We start from the raw sequence: 21,843 nt of genomic DNA, 5'->3' as shown, positions 1-21,843 counted from the left end.
CCCTGCAGGCTGACCTCTGCCAGGAACGCCAAGCAACTCAGGCCCAGGGTTTCACCCTGCGGGGGTCAAGCTAACAGCTCCCACTCACTCAATACACAAATGCCAAGCAGGCGAGACTGAGACCCACTAAAGACAGTACTTCAATCCACTACGGGGCTTCCTTCTTAGTTAAGGATTAGCAGGCTGTAACTAATTACAATGTGGAGAAATAAATTTAAGGAAAGCCAAACATAACTTAGAAATCTAAGGTGGGGAGTCGGGCGGTAGAGCAGCAAGTTAAGCACACGTGGAGCAAAGCGCAAGGACCGGCGTCAGGATCCTGGTTCAAACCCCCGGCTGCCCACCTGCAGGGGAGTCGCTTCACAAGCGGTGAAGCAGGTCTGCAGGTGTCTGTCTTTCTCTCTCCCCCTCTGTCTTCCCCTCCTCTCTCCATTTCTCTGTCCTATGCAACTACAATGACATCAATAACAACAACTACAACAATGAAACAACAAGGGCAACAAAAGGGAAAATAAATATTTAAAAAATTATAAAAAGTTGAAAAGAAGAAGAGAAGAGAAGAGAAGAGAAGAGAAGAGAAGAGAAGAGAAGAGAAGAGAAGAGAAGAGAAGAAAAAAGAAATCTAAGACTGAGGCCAGGGAAATGAAGCAGCAGAGGTGGGGGTGTAAGTGCACATGGTCCTGAGCTCGACCTCTAGCTCCACGGCACAGATGCCAGAGTGCTGTTCTGGTCTCCTTCTCCTCTCATGAGATACAGACATCTTAGAAAACAAGACAACAAAGGTGACATATCTCTACCATATTTGGTCTCTTTAAATATTATTCTTTCTGCTTTTATTGGATAATGTCCTGTCCCCTTTTTAATGTTGTTAATTTTTGCTCATTCACTCATTTATTTACTTTGGACAGAGGCAGAGAGAAATTGAGAGGGGAGGGAGAGACAGAGAGGAACAGAGAAAAACATCTACATCTGTTTCACTGCTCATGAAGCTTCCCCCCTGCATGTGGGGACCAACAAGGTGCGCCACTGCCTGGGCCCCTGCCTTCTTACTCTTAAAGATTCAAACACTTTCCTGCCCTCTACCTTTTCAGCTGCAGGGGCTAATTGGTAGAGACTCCCTAGAAAATTGGCCTCATTGAAATTCTCTGGGAATCCGGTCAATTAGAACAACGGCTAGGCAGGTGTTAGCTGCTGGCTGCCTCTGCCTCTCCAGGAGCAGTCAAGAGTGGGGGCAGAAATGAGCCAGGACCTCAGGGAGCTGGCTCAGCAGACACGCCCCTCTCGAGGGCAAAGCCCTGGGTTCAATCCCAAGCCCCACACCAGAGCTCCAGGGAGAATACTGGGGTCTCTCTGTGAAAGAACCCTAGTGCAGTCACTTTTCCTCTCTTTTTTTTTTTCCCCTCTTTAGGTTCCACCAGGGTGTTTGCACAATTAAACCATTCCTCAGGAGCCATGCTTCCCCTTGCCTTTTTGGAAAGAGGACAAGAGACAGATATAGAGAAGGTGAGAGGGGCACCTGCAGCACTGCTTCCCCTTTGCAAATGGGGACCAGAGACCTGAATCCAGGCCCCTGTGTGTGATGCTGTGTGCATTCTACTGGGTGCACCACCACCTGATCCCATCTCATTCTTATTGGGAAAGGAAAAAAAAAAAAAAGCCCAGAGTAGTGAAACCCCAGCGCCAACAACAAAAGTACTAATAATAAAATAAAATAAAAATTGGGAAATACCGGCTTTGAGATGGAGTCTGGTGCTACCCTCCTTTTAGGGACAAAAGGCCAGGATTCTTAGAAAGTCAGATACCTCCCCTTCATTCACAGTTAACAAAGACCACCCCCATTACATATGTCATGAAATCTCTGGATGTCACAAGATAGCTCAACAAAGGTACTTAGGGAAAAGGAAGTTCCACATACAGATGTGAAAAGACAGACACAGACACAGACACAGACACAGACACAGACACGGTGGCAGGGTTACTCTGACCAGCCAGCACAGCCAAGTCAGTGTGACCCCCAGGATGAGAGTAGGCCTGAGGCCGACTAGATCCCTGGCCCCAAACACCGCAGTGTGGCCGTGACTCGGTGTCCACAAGGTATAAGAGAAGAGCCAGGCCATGCTTGGGGGAAGCCGGTCATGGTTTCAGTGTGGTGTTTTGCAGATAGGGCCCTCCAAACACACAAATATGTCCTTCTATGAAAGCAAGCCCACCACGCACACCAGGGACAAAACCTCTGCTCTAACAGAGTGCGACCGCTGGCACCCTCTGGTCCAGACCTTATTCCATTGCCGTGGAGTAACACTAAAACAAGGCACGTCTGCTAGTGCCACAGGCCCCTTTCAACAATCTAACAAAACTTGTGCACGCCTTCTCAGCATGCCTCTGAATGCAAAAATAAAATGTTTGGGGATTGCAATGGCATTTCAGCAAAACACAGTCATATCGGCCAACGTTTGGGGATAAGGTGTCACATGCCCTTGTCCTGGCTGTGCCAGGAGTCACAACCTTTGTTTCCCCCACCCCAACTTGAGCTGTGAGGACTGGCACTGTGGCTCAGGCTATCAGATCCTGGAGAGGGCCAGATGTCCCTGGCGAAGAGAAAGATGTGCCTGTGATGATCATCCTCATTTTGGAATTTTCACCTAGAAGCACACAGTGTTGGCGGCACGTAAAGACAGGGCTGAGCAAAATACACATCCTTGTTCTAAGCCCCGGAATCTGAGGACAAGCTCGTTCACAGAAAGACGTGTGAGGAAGGAGACAGGCTGTAGTGTTGCAGCCACAGGAGCTGGAAGAGGCTAGAAAGGAGGCTCTCCAAGCACCATGCATCCCCAGAAGAGAACAGACCCACCAACATCTGGCTTCAGATTTCTCCAGAAATCTTCCTCTCAAGTGCAAGGAAGTGCCATGGCTCTAAACCATGGAAGTCAAACCCAGTGCCACCAAGTACACTTTCATGATCTTCCAAGCACTCAGGAAGCAAGGGTTATACATGAACCTCTTCCGTGTAAGCAGTCTTGACTGCGGTCTTACACAGAATCAGGCCTCTATACACCCAGTCTATACAGAAAGCACTCTGATTTTTACTCCCCATTAGTTGGCCAATCCATTTCCCTGAAGTTTAACAGTAAACCAAGGGCCTGACTGTACCACCACCCTGTGTTTAAGTGACACCAAGTGCTTGCTTCTTGCTTTCTGTCCTCCCCCGAGCCCCTTCTGCACCTCCCAAGATCCCCTGAACCCTCACACAGCATGTTATAGACTCTTCCACTGGCCTTTTCCAGGCCAGGTGTAGAGCGGCAGAAGTGCCCCTGCTTTCTGCTCAGGCTTTGTCTCCACCGGCTCGATTACGTACACCGAGGTCACTTGATGAGCCCACTCTCCTACTGACGCCAGCCCTGTCACTTCCAATCTGCCCCGAAAGACGCCTGACATGCTCAGCACAGAGTCTGTGGAGTTGGGGTGCACTCGAGTTCCCTGACCCAGCAGAGCTGGGCTTTCTCAAGGGCTGTCTCTGGATGGAGCAGGGGCCGCCTCCCAGGGAGGCCCGCACCCTCCCCACGCTCAGCACCCCGACACCTAGCCCGGGGTCCCAGGTGCTTGCTGTGGCATTACAGTGCCCCCAGCCCCGAGGGATGGCCTAAAGCACAGGTAATGCCAAACACTGTGCAGCCTGCAGTCTCTCCCCTACATGCAAACCTATTAAAAAGTTTAATTTAAAAATTACACACAGGAAGAGATGAGACGCTGAGCAATAAAGCAGAACTATTATTGCTGCAATAAACCGTGTGTGCTGGGGCCAGGAAAGAATCGGCCTGGTAGAGCTCCACTCAGCCATGCTCGAGGGCCCAAAGTCCAGGCGGCCACACGGAGCCCCATGCATGGTACAGGGTGTGAGTGGGCATGAGTGGTGTACTGGTGGTGCCCCTGCAGCTCCCCTCGCTCCCCTCTACGTGGGGGAGCGGCCCCCACGAGTGGTGAAATCACAAGGCGGGAAGCCCCAGAGAAGGCCCGCGGCTGTGGGAGGGATGTGGGTGTATGCTCACTGTCGCTCACACGGGCCTTCTCTCACACGACTCCTGTTCCTGAAGCTGTGTCAAGGGCCTCGCCAAGCACGAAGTCCAGGCAGGAACCCTGGCACCACACACATCATCACAGAACCGGTGGAGAGGTCTCCACGAGCAAGGCCTGCAGGGAGAGTCTGGGGAGAGGCCCTGGGAGCCCAGGGCACAAAGTCCCTGCAGAGAGCGGTGGGGAGGGGGTGCCCTGGGCTGGAGCTGGGAAGACTCAGGAGGCTGTCCACAACCCCGCATACAGTGCTTATAAAAACAGGCAGAAGACGACCCTTCTTAATGGCTTTCTACTCGAGGAATATTCCAGCAAAACTTATCTTTCTTCTTCTACATCTAGTTGGGTGAGGCGGTGCTGTCATGGCTGCAGGGTAAAATGCTCAGGCTAATCTAGGCCTCCGGAAACATGGAGTGATCTGTGGTGGTCATGTCTGATTAGAAGTTCTTACTCAGGGAGTCGGGCGTTAGAGCAGTGGGATAAGCGCACGTGGTGCAAAGCTCAAGGACCGGCTTAAGGATCCCGGTTTGAGCCCCGGCTCCCCACCTGCAGGGGAGTAGTCGCTTCACAAGTGAAGCAGGTCTGTAGGTGTCTTTCTCTCCCCCGCCTCTGTCTTCCCCTCCTCTCTCCATTTCCCTCTGTCCTATCCAACAACGAAATCAATAACAACAACAATAATAACTACAACAACAATAAAAAGACAAGGGCAGAAAAGGGAAAATAAATAAACAAATAAAATTAATAAAAAAATATTTTAAAAAAAGAAGTTCTTACTCAGAGGGCCAGGAGATATAGCTCAGTGCTGAGCTAATGCTGATCAGCTGTGAGCCCCTAGGTCGGGCTGTGTGTGCCACACAGGTGTGCCCTGGACAGCAGGGGGAGGGCTCTATGGGTGGAGGGGCAGTGCAGTGGTCGGCCTCTCTCTACACGGAGAATCTAAGAACTTAGGCCACAGAGGCCATTCAGCGGTGTGTCACACACACACACACACACACACACACACACACACACACACACACACACGACCAGGCCAAGGTACCAGCCACAGTCAACACTGCACCCCACGCCCGTGAGGCCTCTGTGGGTGAAGGCAGGGCAGCAGGTGGGAGACAGACGGGACCACCCAGCCAGTACCCTACTGCCCAGTGGGGACACCATGACCCTTCACCTTGCTTGGTTTAGGACACCCCCACGAAGCACAGTGAGGCTGGTCCCATCTCTCTCAAGAGGGTCAGTTCTTCTGTTCTGGAACCAGAGCCTGTCATGGCCCCAGGGCCGGGGAAACGCAGGGCACCCTCTACTTGTCTCAGCCTGCTGCTGGGCACCGAGCCACCAGCTGAGGGGCTGCTTTCTAGGAAGCAGGTGGTGCCCGTCACTCAGCACAAGGAGGGCAAGTCCTAACTTGCCTGCCCCACCCAGGTGTCCTCCTCAGGCCCCTCTGGCCAGGGCTGGGAGCTGGCTCAGTGGGCAGAGTATACTTTACGGGCATATGGCCGTGGGTTCCAGTCCCAGCACCACACGGGAGCACCATGGACAGTGTCACAGCACTTCTTCCCCCTCTTCTACGGATAAAAGAAAACCTGGGCCAAGGAGCCACTCCAGGTGTCATGCACGTTTGAGGTCCCGCTCCAACCCCATATGGCACATTTGAAGAAATTCTCCACAGCTCCAACACCGCAAGGAGAAACACCGCTGCAGACTCCGAGCAGGGTGGAAGGTGCTGCCCTTGGACCCCTGCCCATCACAGCCCCTCGCACTTGGGCTGCCCTCTCGGCAGCAGCCTTATCTCCCCAATGCAGGAACATGCCCCACTCCTCAACCTCCCAGCTGTGACCCCAGCTCCCACCCAGCTGGGCTGCTCTTGTGACACTGCCCGTGACAGGAAGGGAAACCTCTGGGTAGATGTGTCCCCGAGCAAGGTCACAAGAGGAGCAGACCCCATCAGCCAGTGCGTCACTCCTCGGTGTCCCAGCATGTGCTGGAGGTGGCACGTAGACACACAGGGACCCTTTGCTCCCGTGCAGCATGAAGTCACCGGGAGAGCCAGGGGCTGGGTCCCACGCCCACACCTGCTGCATTTTGCAACTTCCAGTCATGCCAAAGGAGGTGATGAAATATCATTAAACCCTCACTGAAACAGGACAAGGTGGAAAATGATGAAAACATGGAGCTGGAGAAGTAAGTCAACAGAAGCAGCAAGCCCTAGTGACCCTGTAGCTGCAGCCCCGGTGCCACATGGAAGCGCCGTACACACACCAGGGGAGCTCTTTGGATGGCGGAGAAGTGCTGTGGTGTCCCCCTCTGTCTTGCCTTCTTCCCATTCAATGTCATGTGCAGCTGGCAGACTTCCTCCCTATGCTGGGCCACTGCATCTTAGCATGGGTCCAGAGCCCAAGTCCATGGAGGGACCCACCGTGCCTCCGCGCTGGTGTGAGGCCTCTGCCTACCCAGCAGAGCCCTAGTGTCCCCTGAACCACCCGAGAGTCCTGGCCCAATGTGGGGCACAAGTGGCACAGAGCTTTAGGCCACCAAAAATAGAGAAAGGAAGAACTGGCCCGGGAGCCTGCACGAGCACAAGGCCTCGGCAAGTCTGTTGGGCCTCCCACACCAGCCTTCCGCACAGAGCCAGGTGTCAGACCCAGGCCCATCCTGACAGACAGAGGCTGTCCCAGAGAGCAAGATGGCGCTTGAACCAGGCGCAGAAAGAGAAGAGGCCTCCTTCCAGGTGGGGAAGCGAATCCAGAGGAAGGCAGCAGCCCCACCACACACCAGACCAACGTAAGAAACATCCTGACTCTCACAGAGAAAGCGGGTGTTGCAAGGTTCGGGACAGAGTTGCAGAAATGCTCACAGCTTCAGAGGCCTCTGGGGTCCTTATTTCTTTAAGGCGTGGCTCTTCAGCCACTTGGGGGAGGAATAAAAACAACCTCTTTTAACATGAGGCAAGTTTCCCCGCCGCCTCCCCAGCTATAAGAGCTCCCACCATCGGCTGGCTCAGGCCCACCACTGCTCTGCCTGTCAGTGGAAGCCTGGGAGTCTGGAATCTGCAAAGGGCTGGGAGGCAAAGGAGCTCCTCCAGGAAGTGCAGCTGCCTCTGGCAACAGCATTCAATCACTCTGCCCTCACCCCACACAGGCCTCCAGGAGGAGAGACACCCCCCCCCCAACACAGATTCAGGGCATCTGCAGAGTTCAGATGACAGAGACGTTCTGAGAGAAGACTCCAGAGTAGATCTCAAGGAGCTGTAAGGCTTGCAGCCCTGGGGTCCGAACTTACTAAGACTTGAGAAACCAAACATTCCCAATACGCTCAGACTCAGAGGCGGCTCCAAACACTCCAGCTCACTCCCAAATTTCAGACTCCAGACCAGATGGCCAGGGACGAGTCAGCTCAGTCTGGAATCTCAGCATGAATCTCCCTTGTCCTTTACCATATACTCAGGTGGGAGAAGATGAGGGGGAGGGAGGGGGGAGAGGAGGGGAAGGGGGGAAGGAGAGGGAACACACACCAAGTAAATCTAAGCTGAATGTGAGAGAAGTCAGTGTGTGTGTGTGTGTGTGTGTGTGTGTGTGTGTGTGTGTGTGTGTGTGTGTGTGTGTGTGTGTACACACCAAGTAAATCAAAGCTAAATGTGAGAGAAGTCAGTGAATCTAGCCCTGCGTTCTGGAAGTCTTCCTGGAGTACAGCCCAAGGCTGGGGTCCCCAAGGCCCCTGACACAGGGTGTTCTGCACACCTTTTCTCATAGACAGCACGAAAAACGGGGCTCCCTCTCAGACAGACACAGCCCCTAGAACCTCATGTAGGGCCAAACTCTACTTCCCATGACCTCTGTTCAGTGAGCTAGAATCTCCACACAGTTCACCCTTTTCAAAGGATAGTTTGGTGGTTTTCAGCACACTCACAAAGTTGTGCAACCAGCACCACCATCTAATTTTAGAAGATGTTGTCACCCCCCAAAAATCCCACAGCCCCAAGCAGCCGCTCCTCCTCCCCGCACCCCCCTGAAATCGGCATTCTGCCCCTGTGGGTTTGCCTGCTGTTCACTTTGCATTCATGGAATCGCAAAATAGGTGGTCTGTGGTCTGGCTTCTTTCAGTGTGTTTCCAAGGCTCATTCAAGTTGTAACATATCAGTACCTCACTTATTTTTCAAAGGGCCTTTTAAAAGCTTTTCCTTTCTATCTCTAGTAGAATTCCATGCCTGAGCACTTGTGGTATGGAAACATCAGAAATGCTCAAAAGGATGAATGTACATCACAACGTCAGTTCTAACAGAGAAAGGCAGTGTTTGATACAGAACCATTAACCAAACATACAGTAGCTGGGAGATAGCCCAGTCGGAAGAGCATAGGACTCGCATGCCTGAAAGCAGGATGGAGTGGTCCTCTGCTCTGTTTCCCTCCCCCAAAAAAGGTGCTGGTATTTGTTTATTAGTGCTGCTCAGCTCTGGCTCATGGTTGTGTCGGGGACTGAACCACGGACTTTGGAGCCTCGGGCCTAAGAGGCTCTTTCCATAACCATTATGCTGCCTTCCCCCAAGCTGCCCTGCTGCTGGTTTTTAATGACTTGAATTTTAAGTGTTATAATGCAACTACCTCACTTAAAAAACAAAAGTTACTATTACATTTGTAGGAGCAAGCAGAAAAAACTAATTACAAAAACAAGCTTAAGTGGTGAAATGGCTTCGATGATCAGAAAGCAAAGTAAACACTGTAGGTTCACTTATGGACTGGCTTTCCCTAGAAAGTCTTTATGACGATTCATATAAAGTCCTTGCAAACTGTGAAGAGTAATTCTGAAATGAGCATAAAATCTGAGAAGTTACCAATTGAGTTCTCTAGGAAGGGTTTAACCTTCAAGTCAACACAGATCCAAAGTTGAGTCCTACACCCCAAAGAAAAGCACACATGGGTGGAAAAATTCTGATTCAAAATTATGGTGTAAAATTCAACATTACCAAGAACAAGATACTATCAGGAAATGTACACATAACTAAAACCAAACTGAATTAATGCTTAAAACACCCCACGAAATTCAACACTCATTCCTATTAAAAACTCTAAAAGCCACAGATCAAAAAATAACCCATTCCAATGGTTTTCAGCATTGTCCTTATTATACAAACAATAAAACTAGTGGAGAAAAAGTAAAAATATTGCAATTAAAGCAAAGAATAAACTGAGAGACTACTGAGAGAAACTAACTAATTCAATAAGCCACAAAGCAAAACCAAGACTAGTTATAGCAAAACAAAATAAACAGATGAAATGGAGGAAGGAAGATCTCATTCATATCAGCACCATAAATTGATCTGTAAATATGTAAAACAAAACCTGAAAGTACATTAACCCGAAATGTCAGATTTGAAATATGAAGAAAAAAATTACCCGTTGGCAGAATTATAAGGGAGAGAAAGCACCTTATTTCTAGATAGAATAACTGAATCATACAAATATGTATTTTCAATATTTATGAGATCAAGTAGCAGTGCATCTGGTAAGAGTGCACATGTTATCACGTGCTAGGACCAGGGTTCAAGGCCCTGGTCTCCCACCTGGAGGAGGAAGCTTCACAAGCGGTAAACCCACTGGTGGCAGTATCTATCTTTCTCTATCTCTAGCCCCTTTCCCTTTCAACTTCTCTATACCTTTATCAAAATGGGAGGGAGGGAGCTAGGAGGGGAACATGGCTGTCAAGAGATGGATTCATCACAACCAAACTGTCTCTTGGACTTTGTGAGATGATGGAGCACAGAAGTTAAGTGAAGGGTGTAGTGACTTACACTTCATTGGAAGTGAAGTGACACTTCAAATGAAGGTATGAAATTACACCCCTGAAATCTTCTCATTTTGTAAAGAATTGGTAAGTCCCTAGTGGAGGGGGAAAATCTCAGGGGAACCAGGTGGTGGCGCACCTGGTTAAGCGCACACACTACAGTGCACAAGGACCCAGGTTCAAACCCCTGGTCCCCACCTACAGGGGGAAAGCTTTACAAGTGGTGAAGCAGGGCTGCAGGTGTCTCTCTCTCTCTCTCTCTCTCCCTCTCTATCTCCCCCTCCCTTCTCATGTCTCTCTGTCTCTGTCCAATAATAAGTAAATATATATATATTTTTTTAATTTTTTAAATTTTTTTATATTTATTTATTTTTCCCTTTTGGTGCCCTTGTTGTTTCTCATTGTTGTTGTAGCTATTGTTGTTGTTATTGATGTCGCTGTTGTTAGATAGGACAGAGAAATGGAGAGAGGAGGGGAAGAGAGAGGGGGAGAGAAAGATAGACACCTGCAGACCTGCTTCACCATCTGTGAAGCGACTCCCTGGCAGGTAGGGAGCTGGGGACTCAAACCTATTTTAAATCTTTTTAAATGTTCCTGTGGGGCCCAGGCAGTGACTCACTGGGGAAAGCACACATGTTGCCATGGGCAAGGACTAAGTTCAAGCGACTGGTCCCTACCTGCAGAGGAGAAGCTTCAAGAATGGTGAAGCAGTCCCACAGATGTTTTTTCTCTCTGCCACTCTATCTCCCCATCCCTCTCAATTTCTGTCTATCGAAAAGAGAAAAGAAGGGGAAGAAAAAATAGTCACCTGGAATAGATCTGTCATGCAGGCACCACCACAGTAGGAAACCTGTGGGCAATACAGATCAATCCATGTGGACCCTCCTATTCTTGTGCTTCTATGTATCCAACTCTCAGTTACTATACAACCACAGTATCACTGTCGGCATCAAATCCAGGCTTCTAATGGACTGGCTCCAACCACAGAGAAAGGCTAGGAAGAGGCGAACAGCTCACAGACATTTTCGGAAATCCAAACACAGGTCAGATGTGGCAGAGAGTCACAGGCGTAGGGTGAGTGCCCAGAACCTTACCGTGAAGCTGTTGTTGACATTCTTGGTGCTGGACTCAGCCACGCTGGCGTCTGTGAGGTCCACCTCGTCAAAGATGATGGACTAAAGAGAGAGAGAAGGGTGGTGGTCAGCCTGGGACAGACACCCATGGGAGCAGGGAGGGAGATCACCTTGGGACTGGTCACTCTACCTCCCATCCTTCCTTCTGCCCCCAACCCAGCAGCCAGCCACAGACCCGAGTGCCGTGAACCTCAGACCCGGTGGTTAAGCACACCATAACACTCACAGGACAGCACCATGATGGCACCATGGAGCCAAGGAGACATAACAAGGAAACCTGCGATTTCTGTATTTGGTTTCTGTTATGCCAGCTTTTCACTTTCAATGTTAAACAAGTCTTCACACAGGAGCCCAGACCACAGGGACACATTCCCCTGGGCACTAGCTTCTTCAACACACACATCTGGGGAAAAGGTCCATGGCTAAATAAATGCTTCTAGGGGAAGAGGAACAGACCCAGAGCTTAGAAGAGACCAGCCCCAAGAAAATGCTGGGGAATGGAAAGGAAGGCATCTGGGCCTGGGGAAAGCTGGTCAGGCTCCAGAGACAGGCAGAGAACTAGGTGTGGGGGCCTCCCCCACCCCTCGCCCCGCTACTCGCATCACCTCCCATTTACTGCACCGCCCCCTCCACACGAGAAGCCTGCCATCAGGAACCATGGAGGTGCCACTAAGAACCGAGAGCCTCTGCTTCTGAGTAACCTCCCCCACCCAGACACACAGAACTAAAATAACTGAGGGGTTTACAAGCGAGGCCTGTGGTCAGAACCCTTTCCAAACAAGTTACTCTGTTCAATTTCAAATGTGAACGCACTCAGTCTCCAGGGACACGTCCCCAAATGTCAGCGATTCTGACTCCAGATTTTGTAAATTTCATTTCACCTCAACAGCCCCATGGACGTCAATCCTGGTACTGAAAAGCAGGGGTCCAGGACAGAGAGCGAGCTTTGTGAACACAGTAACATCCAACCAGAGTCACCAAAAAGGCGGCAACAGCTCTGTGACTTTCCCTGGATCCCCCCCTTCCATATCCTGGTGGTCTGAGCACACAGAAAGGAGGGGAGGGGTGACCAGGCCTAGAGGGTCAATCCCTGGGCGCACATGTCTCTCGTGAACTCTCTCTCTCAGGAAATACTAAGAAAAGTTAATTCTGTCTTTCTGTTCATCCTTCAAGAAGCTCAATGTTCTACAACAAAATACAATCCTGCCACACAGCTGCGTGCATTAAATATCTAGCACTTTTTATATGCCAAGGACAGCTCAATCAAGTCGTTCTTGAAAAATATATTTAGCCATAACAAAGGATTCAGAAGTCTGCCTTCATGAAAGATACCCAGCTATAATGTGCTTGTTTCTGTAGCTTTTTTTTTTTTTTTTGCCTCCTTTACCCACAGATGTCATACAACAATAGGGGAGGGGGCAGCACACCTGGTTAAAGGCTCACATTACAACGCACAGGAACCCAGCTCCAAGCCCCTGGTCCTCACCTGCAGGGGGAAAGCTTCGCAAGTGGTGAAGCAGGGCTACAGCTGTCTCTCTGAATCTCTCTCCCTCTCTTCTCAATTTCTCTGTCTCTATCCAATAATTAATAAATGAAACTTTAAAAAATAAGAAAGAAAAAGTAAATGGGGACCAGTGAGCTAGCTAGAAGGGCAGACCCAGGTTCGAGGCCCTGGCATGGCACATGGGAGCACCACAGCACTGGGGAAGTGTCAATGCTATGGTGTCCCTCCCTCCCTGTCTAAAAAATATCACACAGAGCAGTGGAACCATTCATGCAAGAGGCTCTGGTGACACCAAAAGGCAATTTTTAAAGAAAATAACTAAAAATCAGTGTATAGAAGAAATAATACAAGCAGTGAGACAAATAAAAGCTGCTTCCCCCTCCCACACACACACACACACCACCACCACCACCACCACCACCACCACCACCACCACCACCAGTATGGTGAAACTCACTGGAAGTAGAAAAGGGGAGCTTTTTCTCCCCTGAGACAGGGACCCAGCTCCCCTCAACTGCTGCAAGGGCCTTGTTCTCCCCTCCCCCCTCCACTTTCCAGGCGCCTCACCTTGGCGGTTTTGGCGTAGTACAGCGTGCGCCCACGGAGCTTGAAGTACCTCCTCTTGGAGCGCTGGAAGGAGCTGTTCTGCTTGGTGAGCACCCCCTCCTTGAGGACAGTCTGAAAGCACAGAGAGCCACTCATGAGCACGGCCGCATGCTCCCCACGCAGTGCCCGCACCCCTACACTGCCCTGGACTTTGGCCTCTGCGCAGGCTGGGCATGGGGAGGGAGGGCTGGAGGTCCATGGAGTCACTGCTGCCAGGGCCACAGGTGTGCCCTGGAGATGCCCGGGGGCCAGGGAGCCAGTGGAGTGGACTGGAGCTCAGAGGACCTCAGTGGCTGCCCGGGGCCAGTGCATTCTCGGGCTCCAGCACTCGGGATTTTTCTGCTATTCTTGGCCCCAACTCAGGCCTCCCTGGCCTGCTGCCATTTCTCAGGGTCCTCCTGCCAAAACGGCCGACGCAAGCTGCGAGAGGTTCAGCTCAGCTCCAGGCCTGCTCCCACTTAGCCCTGTTCCTACTCCATGACCAGGGCTGCCTGTCAAAGTCAGCACGCTGTCCCCAACCTGGAATCTGACCCATCCGCCGGGTCTGAATCTCTCCAGAGACCCCAGAGCTGGTCAGCAGTCCCCTCCCTGGGCTCCGTGAAATCAACAGTGGGCACGGCTTCTCCAGGTGCTGTCCCCCTGGGCCAGGTGCCATGAAGGGGACAAGGACTTAGAGGTTAAATGCACACAGAACAACCTGCTGAGCCACCAACAGTGTCACACCAATAAAAGCACACATGCTTGGCCTGAGCACAGACCTCTTCACCCCAGTAGCAGAGGAAGCCACGCGATAACAGAAGGCCCACCTGTGGGTGTCGGCCTGGAGAGGAGGCCACTCCAAAAACAGAAGGCCCACCTGTGGGTGTGGGCCTGGAGAGGAGGCAGAGCTGCAAGGAGCTGCCAGGACGCGCTGGCTTGCCCACTCCTGCCCAGCACACACTCACAGTAACTCTTCTCAAAAGTGTGAAGCCCTTCGCATCTGTGGTCACTGAGGACAAGGGAAGATAAAACCAGACACAGAAACCTCATGACACCAAAGGCATCCAAAGCAGGCAAAGCCTTGGGGGGCTGTGTCAGTCTTGGGGGAGGAGAGAGCAGAGTCTGGGTAGCAAACTCTTTCAGAACTTGGGTAGCAAAACTTTCTTCTTGCAGAAGAACAGGGAAAAAAGGCCCCATCCCACACACACCACCACCTGCTGGGACCCCGCCTGAGCAGACAGCACTGGGGGCTCCCTAGGGCCAGCCCGGGCTGCTCCTCTCCTCACCCCGCCCCCCGGGAGAAGGGTCAGACCCCAATGAGCCTCCCAGGGGTGGCTGCACTTGCCTGCCCTTTGATGGGTCACATGCTGTCTCTACAGGGAGGGGACCAAACACAGCAACCTCTCCACCTGCAGTTGTCCCACAGGCAAACAACAGTGGGTTTACTGTTACTTGTCACCTCAAAAAAGCTGCCCCTGACCCAGCCCGTCTCCCAAGTCAGAGACAGCAGGCTACTCTCACAGGAATATGAGCTCATCCAACCCAGGCTGGTCTCAGTCACTGACGGTGCCCCACCCTTGGCCCTCAACAGCTCCTGTGCAGGAAGAAGGGCCACTTGTGTCTGCGGGCATTCAGTTCAGGCCGAGGTCCCAATCTCCCCCAGAGACACAGCCAACTACCCCAGGACTACAGGCTTGGGGTGATCTGCTGGCAGACTCCTTACCTCTGCAGGGCAAGTCAGCATTTCCATCTCAGGCCCACGTGCAAATCAGAGAGAAAAGGGGAAAGGAAAAACAACAACAGACCAGCCTGCCAGACCCAGCAGCTAGGTTATTTTTAAAGGATAAACGCTCAAGCGCTTTCTCTTGCGTCGCCCGCTGACCATCTCGCTCGTAACAGCAGAGCAGAGCCGAGGCACAGTCCGCCAGCGGGCTGCGCTCACAGACACACTGCGCTCAGAAAGCAGAAAGCGGATGAGAGCCGCGATCTCAGCTGCCTAGCCGCGCTGTGCTATTTATAGAATGAGTGCGCTCAGAAAAGGACTCTGGTGGGTTTTCGGCAGAAAAGGCTAGGGAAGAGATAAAGCCCAGTAGTTCTTTGAAGCTTTCTCAGAAAGGGCATTTCTTCTGCTGATTCGCTGCTCGAGAAAACTACAGAGCACCGGGTCACAAGTGAACTCAGAGTCCAATGGAGAAAAGAGCAGCAGTATCGGGGTGTCTGGCAGCCAGCAGACAGACGAGAGGATGGGACAGAGGCACCCACAGGAAGCGCTGCTGGCTGACAGGCTCCTGCTAACCGAGGGGCAGCAGCCAAATCACAGAGCCCAGGCACCAGAAGTCACTGTGCCAGGTCCTTTGCACAAACAAAAGGGCCAGCTTTGGCCAGAGTGCCGCAGGATGGCTTGCATGGCCACCAAGGACAGACGAGGGGTACTTTGCAGACAAGAGGACAGGGAGCACAGTGAGAGGGAAAGGGAGCACTCCAGGCCCCAAAGACAAAGGAAGCAGATTTTCAAAGGGCAGACTGAGCCCAAATGTGACCCGGGGCCACAGCCCCCATGGTGGCCCAGGAGCAAGGGCCCCACACCTCTGAAAAAGAACTTCAAGGCAGCAGGCAGAGGCAAGAAGAGGTGCTCTTCCCTTGGCAGGCAGCTGTCAGCACTGGGCACAGCCAGGTCGGGGGGGGGGGGGGGCATGGGGGGTGTCTTTGAGGGCCTGTTTCCTCACACCTGTCACTGCCCACACTGTACTTTCACTTCTGATTATTCAGTGAGAGCCCCCGCCCCCCAGTAAATCTGTGGGCTCCAGCAGACTCCATGGACCTGTCACCTTTATCACCTAATTGCCTCCCCTCCCCTCAGCTGTACCGGAACAGAACAGGGGTGTGAGCCAATGTTCAGAAGTGAGGTTTGGGGGGCAAACCCAGAAACAGAGACCTGCAGACTGGACTCTGTAGCATGAGGCAGAAGCGGCACCGCAAAGGGGGAGCTGGGGGGGGAGGGAGCTGGGGAACCAGATGAGCTTGGTCATCTATGCGCCAGCCCTGAACCCCCACCCAACCGCCCTCTCCAGCGCCGCCCAGCAGCAGAAGCTAACTCCAGGCGGACGCAGGACTAACCACAAAAGGAAAAACTCAGAACCTTTCAGCAGACGGGCTAGAATTTCTTTAGAGCCTTTGGGCTGGGAAAGGTTTCTTAAATTGAGTCAAAAAATGTAAAACTCTGAGTCTGCCAGAATCAGCTACATTACAATTAAGAACTTCCCATCTCCAAGATGGATTCTGAAGGAGAGAAACCTAGGTCCTAGGGGAAGACGCCCGCAGTGCAAACAGGGACCATGTCAGGCACATTCCCAAAACCCTGACCCCCGTAATAATACTGAAGAAAAGAAACTATCAAAGGAAGCCCAGCAAGCAGATGGTGTGACCAGGAGTCAACTGGATGGTGACCAACGTCCCAGGGCTGGAAGGAGTGGCTGTCACAAGGCAGCCACTACTCACATGGACACTGTGTTACTTAGCAGAATAGATAAAAGGCAGAGGCTGGGGTGGTGGCTCAGTGGGTGGAGCACAGGACTTGTAGGGCTATGGTTCCAAGTCAACCCTGGCAATGCATACACTGGGGTGACAAAAACCCCCACCAAGAAATCTTTAGAAAAAAATAATGAGAAGAAAACAGGACAGCAAAACTGCTTACTCTAATCGAATGCTACTTTGGCATGTGTGCCCAAGTTTGAGCCTGACCCCCATTGTGGTCTCTTTACTGAAGGAGGAGGAGGAGGAGGAGGAGGAGGAGGAGGAGGAGGAGGAGGAAGAGCCACCCGTTGGTCATCTATCTGTCCTCAAAGCTGTTCAGGTCTTCAGCCAAAAACTGACAGATGTGAAAAGGAGGTTATCAACATAAAAATGTAATACACAAGAGTTGTTCAATGTGAAACAAAGTTAAAATCACTACACCCTCAATTTGTAAGTTGCTTAAAATGTTTGTGAGTACTAGTACACCCATTTGCCTTCTTAACAGAATAAACCTCTGTGGTCTGAGACAGACAATAATATTCTGAACAAAGAACAAGAAAACTGACACCGAGGAGACGCTCAGCAGCCAGTGACCGACCACAAGAGAAATGCCAGCCCCCGTGCTCTCTCAGACGCTCTGCTGTTTACAGTTTAGACAGACCAGAATTCATAAACAGGAAACAATCAACACTCATCAGCTCGCAAACAAACAGCAAGACATATTAAAGGAGAGTCCATGCTTCCTGAGCCCCACCAGATCCACACCACGCTAGGCAGCACCAGCGCGGAGGAGTGTGGTGGCCTGCCATCTCACAGGCGAATTCAGAGGGTCGGCAGCAGTGAGTAACTGACTCAACACTCCGGGGTCTGTAAATGAAGACCTGAAGTCCAGGCACAGGACCCCAGCACTAGGCCCACGTCATTTTCTCACAAAAGAAACCAGCGAGGGGGCAGGTGATAGCTCACCCACGAGAACATGTGCCTTGTCACGAGAAAGGCCCTGGGTTTGAGTCCCAGCAACACATGGACCACTACAGATAGCACCTGGTACACTGCACAGGTGGTTAAGTGGGGCTCCTCTCAGCCCCTCTCCTGTGTCGCTCAGTAAAAAGAGAAAGTGAAGAATGAAGGAGAAACAAAGCGGGAGGAAGCATGTGTGCTGTAAGCTTTGTTCTGACTTTACTGACCCTCCGAGGCACCTCTCAAGATCGTTCTTTTTTTGTTTGGCAAGTTAAGACTCAACTACAGTCACAATTAACCCCCCACTTTCCAGGTGTGCATGCAGCAGCCTCGGCCCCCAGACAGATGTGCACACTGGGTGCAGTTAAGGCTACAGAGACCCGAGGTCTTTGCGACTCGAGAATGGAGCCCATCTCCCCATGGACCTGTGGAATGAAACGCGCTCCCGTTTCAGCAAATATTTACTGAGCACTCAAGTGCCAGGCCTGCTGGGAACTGGATGATGAAAGAGATGTGAACCCTGACCTCTAAGGAGAGTGCATGCCCGAGCAAGTGAGTGGGGCGCTCCTGGAGGAGAAGGCACTACAGCTGTTCCCTAAAAGGGGGCCTGGAGGTGGGGGCTGCAGGAACAAGCACCCCCAGATGATGGCTGCTCTCTCCCCACTGCTGAGAAGTCCGGAAATTTCCACAGCAGCCTCGGAGGCTGAGGCAGTGGACACAGCAGAAGCTTGTGCTCAGGCTGAGGCCACTCGGACTAAAAGCAGCTACTCCTACCCCCACTGTCCTAATGGGGGGGTCACTGAGCCACCCTAACTCCTCTTCTGGGCCCATGCCCAAACCACTGCCTTCAGGCCCATTCAGACCTCAGGTGCCAGTAACGGCATGCATTTCCAAGCCCACCACAATGCCGTGCATCCTGAGAGAGGTTACTTTTTCTTTTTTCCTTTTTTTTTTTTTTTGTTCTTGTTGTTGTCACTGACTCTTCACTACTCTGGGATGATTTTTTTCAACTAGACAGACATACACACAGAGAGAGGAAAAACATCACAGCACCTGAGTGTCTCCAATGCTATAGGGAGAGGCTCAAAATCAGGTCACTCACATGGCAAAGTGAGCAATTTTACCAGCCCTCTTTTCCCAGACTCAGATTTCAGACTTGATCAACCAACCTGGGTTTCACATGCCCCCCCACCTTTTTTCCTTCATATGTCCCTTAAAGTTCATGAAAACCTTCAGCTACCAAAAAGATGACGAAGAACAATGCCTCAGACACTCGGCTTCTGAGTAGGAGCTGGTCTCTACCAAGAAGTTCAAATATGGCTTCCCAAATAGGGTATGAACACAGGGCCTTGTGTAGGTGTCACACTGCTGAGTGGCCTCTAAGGCCTCTTTTTTTTCTTCTTCTTCCATTTTTATTTAAAGAGAGAAACAGAAGAAAGAAGAGAGGAGACACAGCATGGCACCACCGTACCACCTGGGACTCCCCCGTACCCCAAGCTGCATGTTGTCCATGATGCTCCCACATGGTACAGAGGCTTGAACCCAGGACTGTGTACATGGTAAGTCACACACTCAGGCAAGCTATGCCCTGGGCCTACTTTTCTTTACTTGGGCATACTGGGCTCCAGCTAACACCTGCCTCTCACACTGAGATGAACCCCTTCTGGTGTGTGCCCAACATGTAAATAAAGAGAAAAGCAGGGTACGCAACAGGCACACGACTTAATACCCTGCTCATCTCACACAGCCACATGCTGTGCCAGATCGCCTGGTACTCGCCTACTTCCACTGTGTGTATTTATAAAGGTATCTAAGCCGCTGACGGCAATTTCATTCTTCAAATAATTTCAATGTCAGGCTAAAATATGTCTTATTTATACCAAGACCTTGAACTCTTGGCTTAGATAAGCTTAGATTTATTGTCAACGCCAGAGTTGAAAGTGTAAACAAAGAAGGAGTGAACTAAGGTGCCCGTGGGATCTCTAAGTTACTGCCAGGTGGTAAAGTGGGGATCCTGCGTCTACAGGTGCTGCCCGCTTGTGCATCCGGCCCCCTGCTGCCCACAGCACCAAGCTCTGCCTGGGTCTCTGAGGCTGAACCAGGGAAGCCCATGCAGCTGGAAGGGGGAGCAAGGCCATCCCTAACTGTCAGCCCTGTCAACCCTGCTGCCTGAGTCACTAAACTGGAGTGCTTCCGGGTCGGTGACTGTATCTAATGGTGCAATAAACATGCTTGTTTCACATTTGAGGTTGTTTCCGCAGCCCAGGGCCCCACTGGTGGAATTTCTGGGTCAAGAGCATGTATTTTCCTGGAGCTTCCCAGCACACCACCAACTGATTCTCTCAAGTGGTGATACCCATCTGTGCTGCCGGGAGGGGGAGAAGTGATGGGGCTCCATAAACGGCAAAATTCCAGCTCAGATGGGATGCTCGTCAGACATAAAAATACACTTAGCCTATCGTGACTAATAGACAGTAAAAATACACTTGGACTCTGAGGCTCAGATCTCAGTCTTAATCAACCTGGGTTTCACATGCCCCCCCCCCCCCCCCGTCTATTTTTCTTATGTCCCTTAAAGTTCACGGAAACCTTCAGGCCCCAGAGAGATGACAAAGAACAGCGCCCCCGACACTCGGCTTCTGAGTACAAACCGGTCTCCACCATGGAGCTGAAACACGACTTCCCAAATTTAATGACTAGTATTTTAAAATTTCCCAAAACCATAAAAAGAACTGGATCAAGTTTATCTCCCAAATGTGAAATACAGATGAGATTGAGGGCAGCAAACTTCGGAAATGCATGCATTCCTTTTATAACCTTCAAGTATGTGGATGTCTCTCTCGCAACCATCCACCAGAATGAGTGTCCTAAGAACAGCTTTATGATCTTTACTGAGACTAATCCAGAACGGTCAAAATCACCAAGCAATTCTGGAGAGCCCATCAGCTGGTGTGAATATCACAGAGTGTATATAGATCAAGCAGCAGATTCCAGCTAGGGGTAAAAAAAAATGGGGCAAGGGTTCTCTTCAACAAATGGTGTTGGACAAGTAGATAGATATTCATTGACATGTGAAAGAAAGAGACCAGATTCTTATCCCTCTCCACACATACAAGTATCAACTCAAAATGGATCAAAGTCTAAATTCATACATGGAAACATAAACACAGCCAACACAATCACAATTTTAAGTTCTGGGTTTGGTCCCTAGTACCACCACAAGCCAGAGCTGAATAATATTCTGATCTCTCATTAAAATAAACCGTAAAAGATGAAAATAAAAAACAAATAGATATCTCACCCCTGAATTTGGTCATGTTTTCTTAAATAGGCAACAAAACTACAAGCAAAAAAGAAAGAAGCTAGACACACTGGACTTCTTCAAAGGACTTTTTCTTTCTTGGCCTCCAGGGTTATTGCCCAGGCTTGGTGCCTGCACCACGAATCCACTGCTCCTGGAGGCCATTTTTCCCTATTGCTACCCTGGTTGTTTTACCATTGTTGTGGTTATTATTATTGTTGTTATTGATGTCATTGTTGTTGGATAGGACAGAGAGAAATGGAGAGAGATGGGGAAGGCAGAGAGGGGGAGAGAAAGAGAGATACCTGTAGACTTGCTTCACCGCTTGTGAAGCGACTCCCCTGCAGGTGCGGGCTGGGGGATCGAACCGGGATCCTTCCGCCGGTCCCCGTGCTTTGCGCCATGTGCGCTTAACCCGCTGCGCTACCGCCCAACCCCCACCCCTCAAAGGACTTTTTCAAGAGTGGAGGGTACAGTCAGTGGAATGCGGGACAGGAACACTGACGGCCTGAGCGATACAATGCCAGAGCGCTGCTCTGCTTCTTGCTCTCCTTTCATCAATGAAGTAAATCTATTTTTTTTTTCATTTTTTTATTTATTTTCCCTTTTGTTACCCTTCTTTTTTATTGTTGTTGTAGTTGTTATTGTTATTGATGTCATCATTGTTAGATAGGACAGAGACATGGAGAGAGGAGGGGAAGACAGAGAGGGAGAGAGAAAGACAGACACCTGCAGACCTGCTTCACCGCCTGTGAAGCGACTCCCCTGCAGGTGGGGAGCTGGGGGCTCGAACCTGGATCCTTAAGCCGGTCCTTACACTTTGTGCCACATGCGCTTAACGTGCTGTGCTACCACCCAACTCCCAGTAAATCTAATTTTTAAAAGCAGAAAATCCCCGGTATGGCAGACCGGTGCTCTGTTCTACATAATTTTTTTTTTTGTTTTTTAGAAAATCCAGCTTTTAGGGGTGGTAAGGCAGCTCAGGCAGGAACTCTCAGTACTCC

The 21,843-nt window shown here is 50.8% G+C and overlaps 1 protein-coding gene and 1 long non-coding RNA gene across 4 annotated transcripts in view; one reads left to right on the top strand and one right to left on the bottom strand.

Annotated features, from left to right (window-relative positions):
• Positions 1-21,843, bottom strand: part of DGKD (diacylglycerol kinase delta) — a 75,290-nt gene that overhangs the window by 33,782 nt on the left and 19,665 nt on the right. For 2 of the 3 annotated variants that reach the window (XM_060193820.1, XM_060193821.1), the window contains exons 2-3: positions 13,048-13,158; positions 10,938-11,018 (exon numbers count right to left, since the gene is read on the bottom strand). In XM_060193820.1, coding sequence (XP_060049803.1) covers positions 10,938-11,018; positions 13,048-13,158 — 192 coding nt within the window. Of the gene's footprint in view, positions 1-10,937; positions 11,019-13,047; positions 13,159-14,788; positions 15,015-21,843 lie in introns of those variants that run through there. The other variant, XM_016186904.2, reaches the window with a different exon arrangement.
• On the top strand, positions 17,235-20,406 carry LOC132539378 (uncharacterized). Its single transcript, XR_009550627.1, has 3 exons — positions 17,235-17,417; positions 17,852-19,097; positions 19,565-20,406. It is a non-coding gene; the product is annotated as an uncharacterized LOC132539378 (long non-coding RNA).

The sequence above is a fragment of the Erinaceus europaeus genome, chromosome 7 (genome assembly GCF_950295315.1).
Source record: "Erinaceus europaeus chromosome 7, mEriEur2.1, whole genome shotgun sequence".
NCBI lineage: Eukaryota > Metazoa > Chordata > Mammalia > Eulipotyphla > Erinaceidae > Erinaceus > Erinaceus europaeus.
Note: the sequence above shows the minus strand (reverse complement) of the source record. Positions and strands in the feature narration are given on the sequence as shown.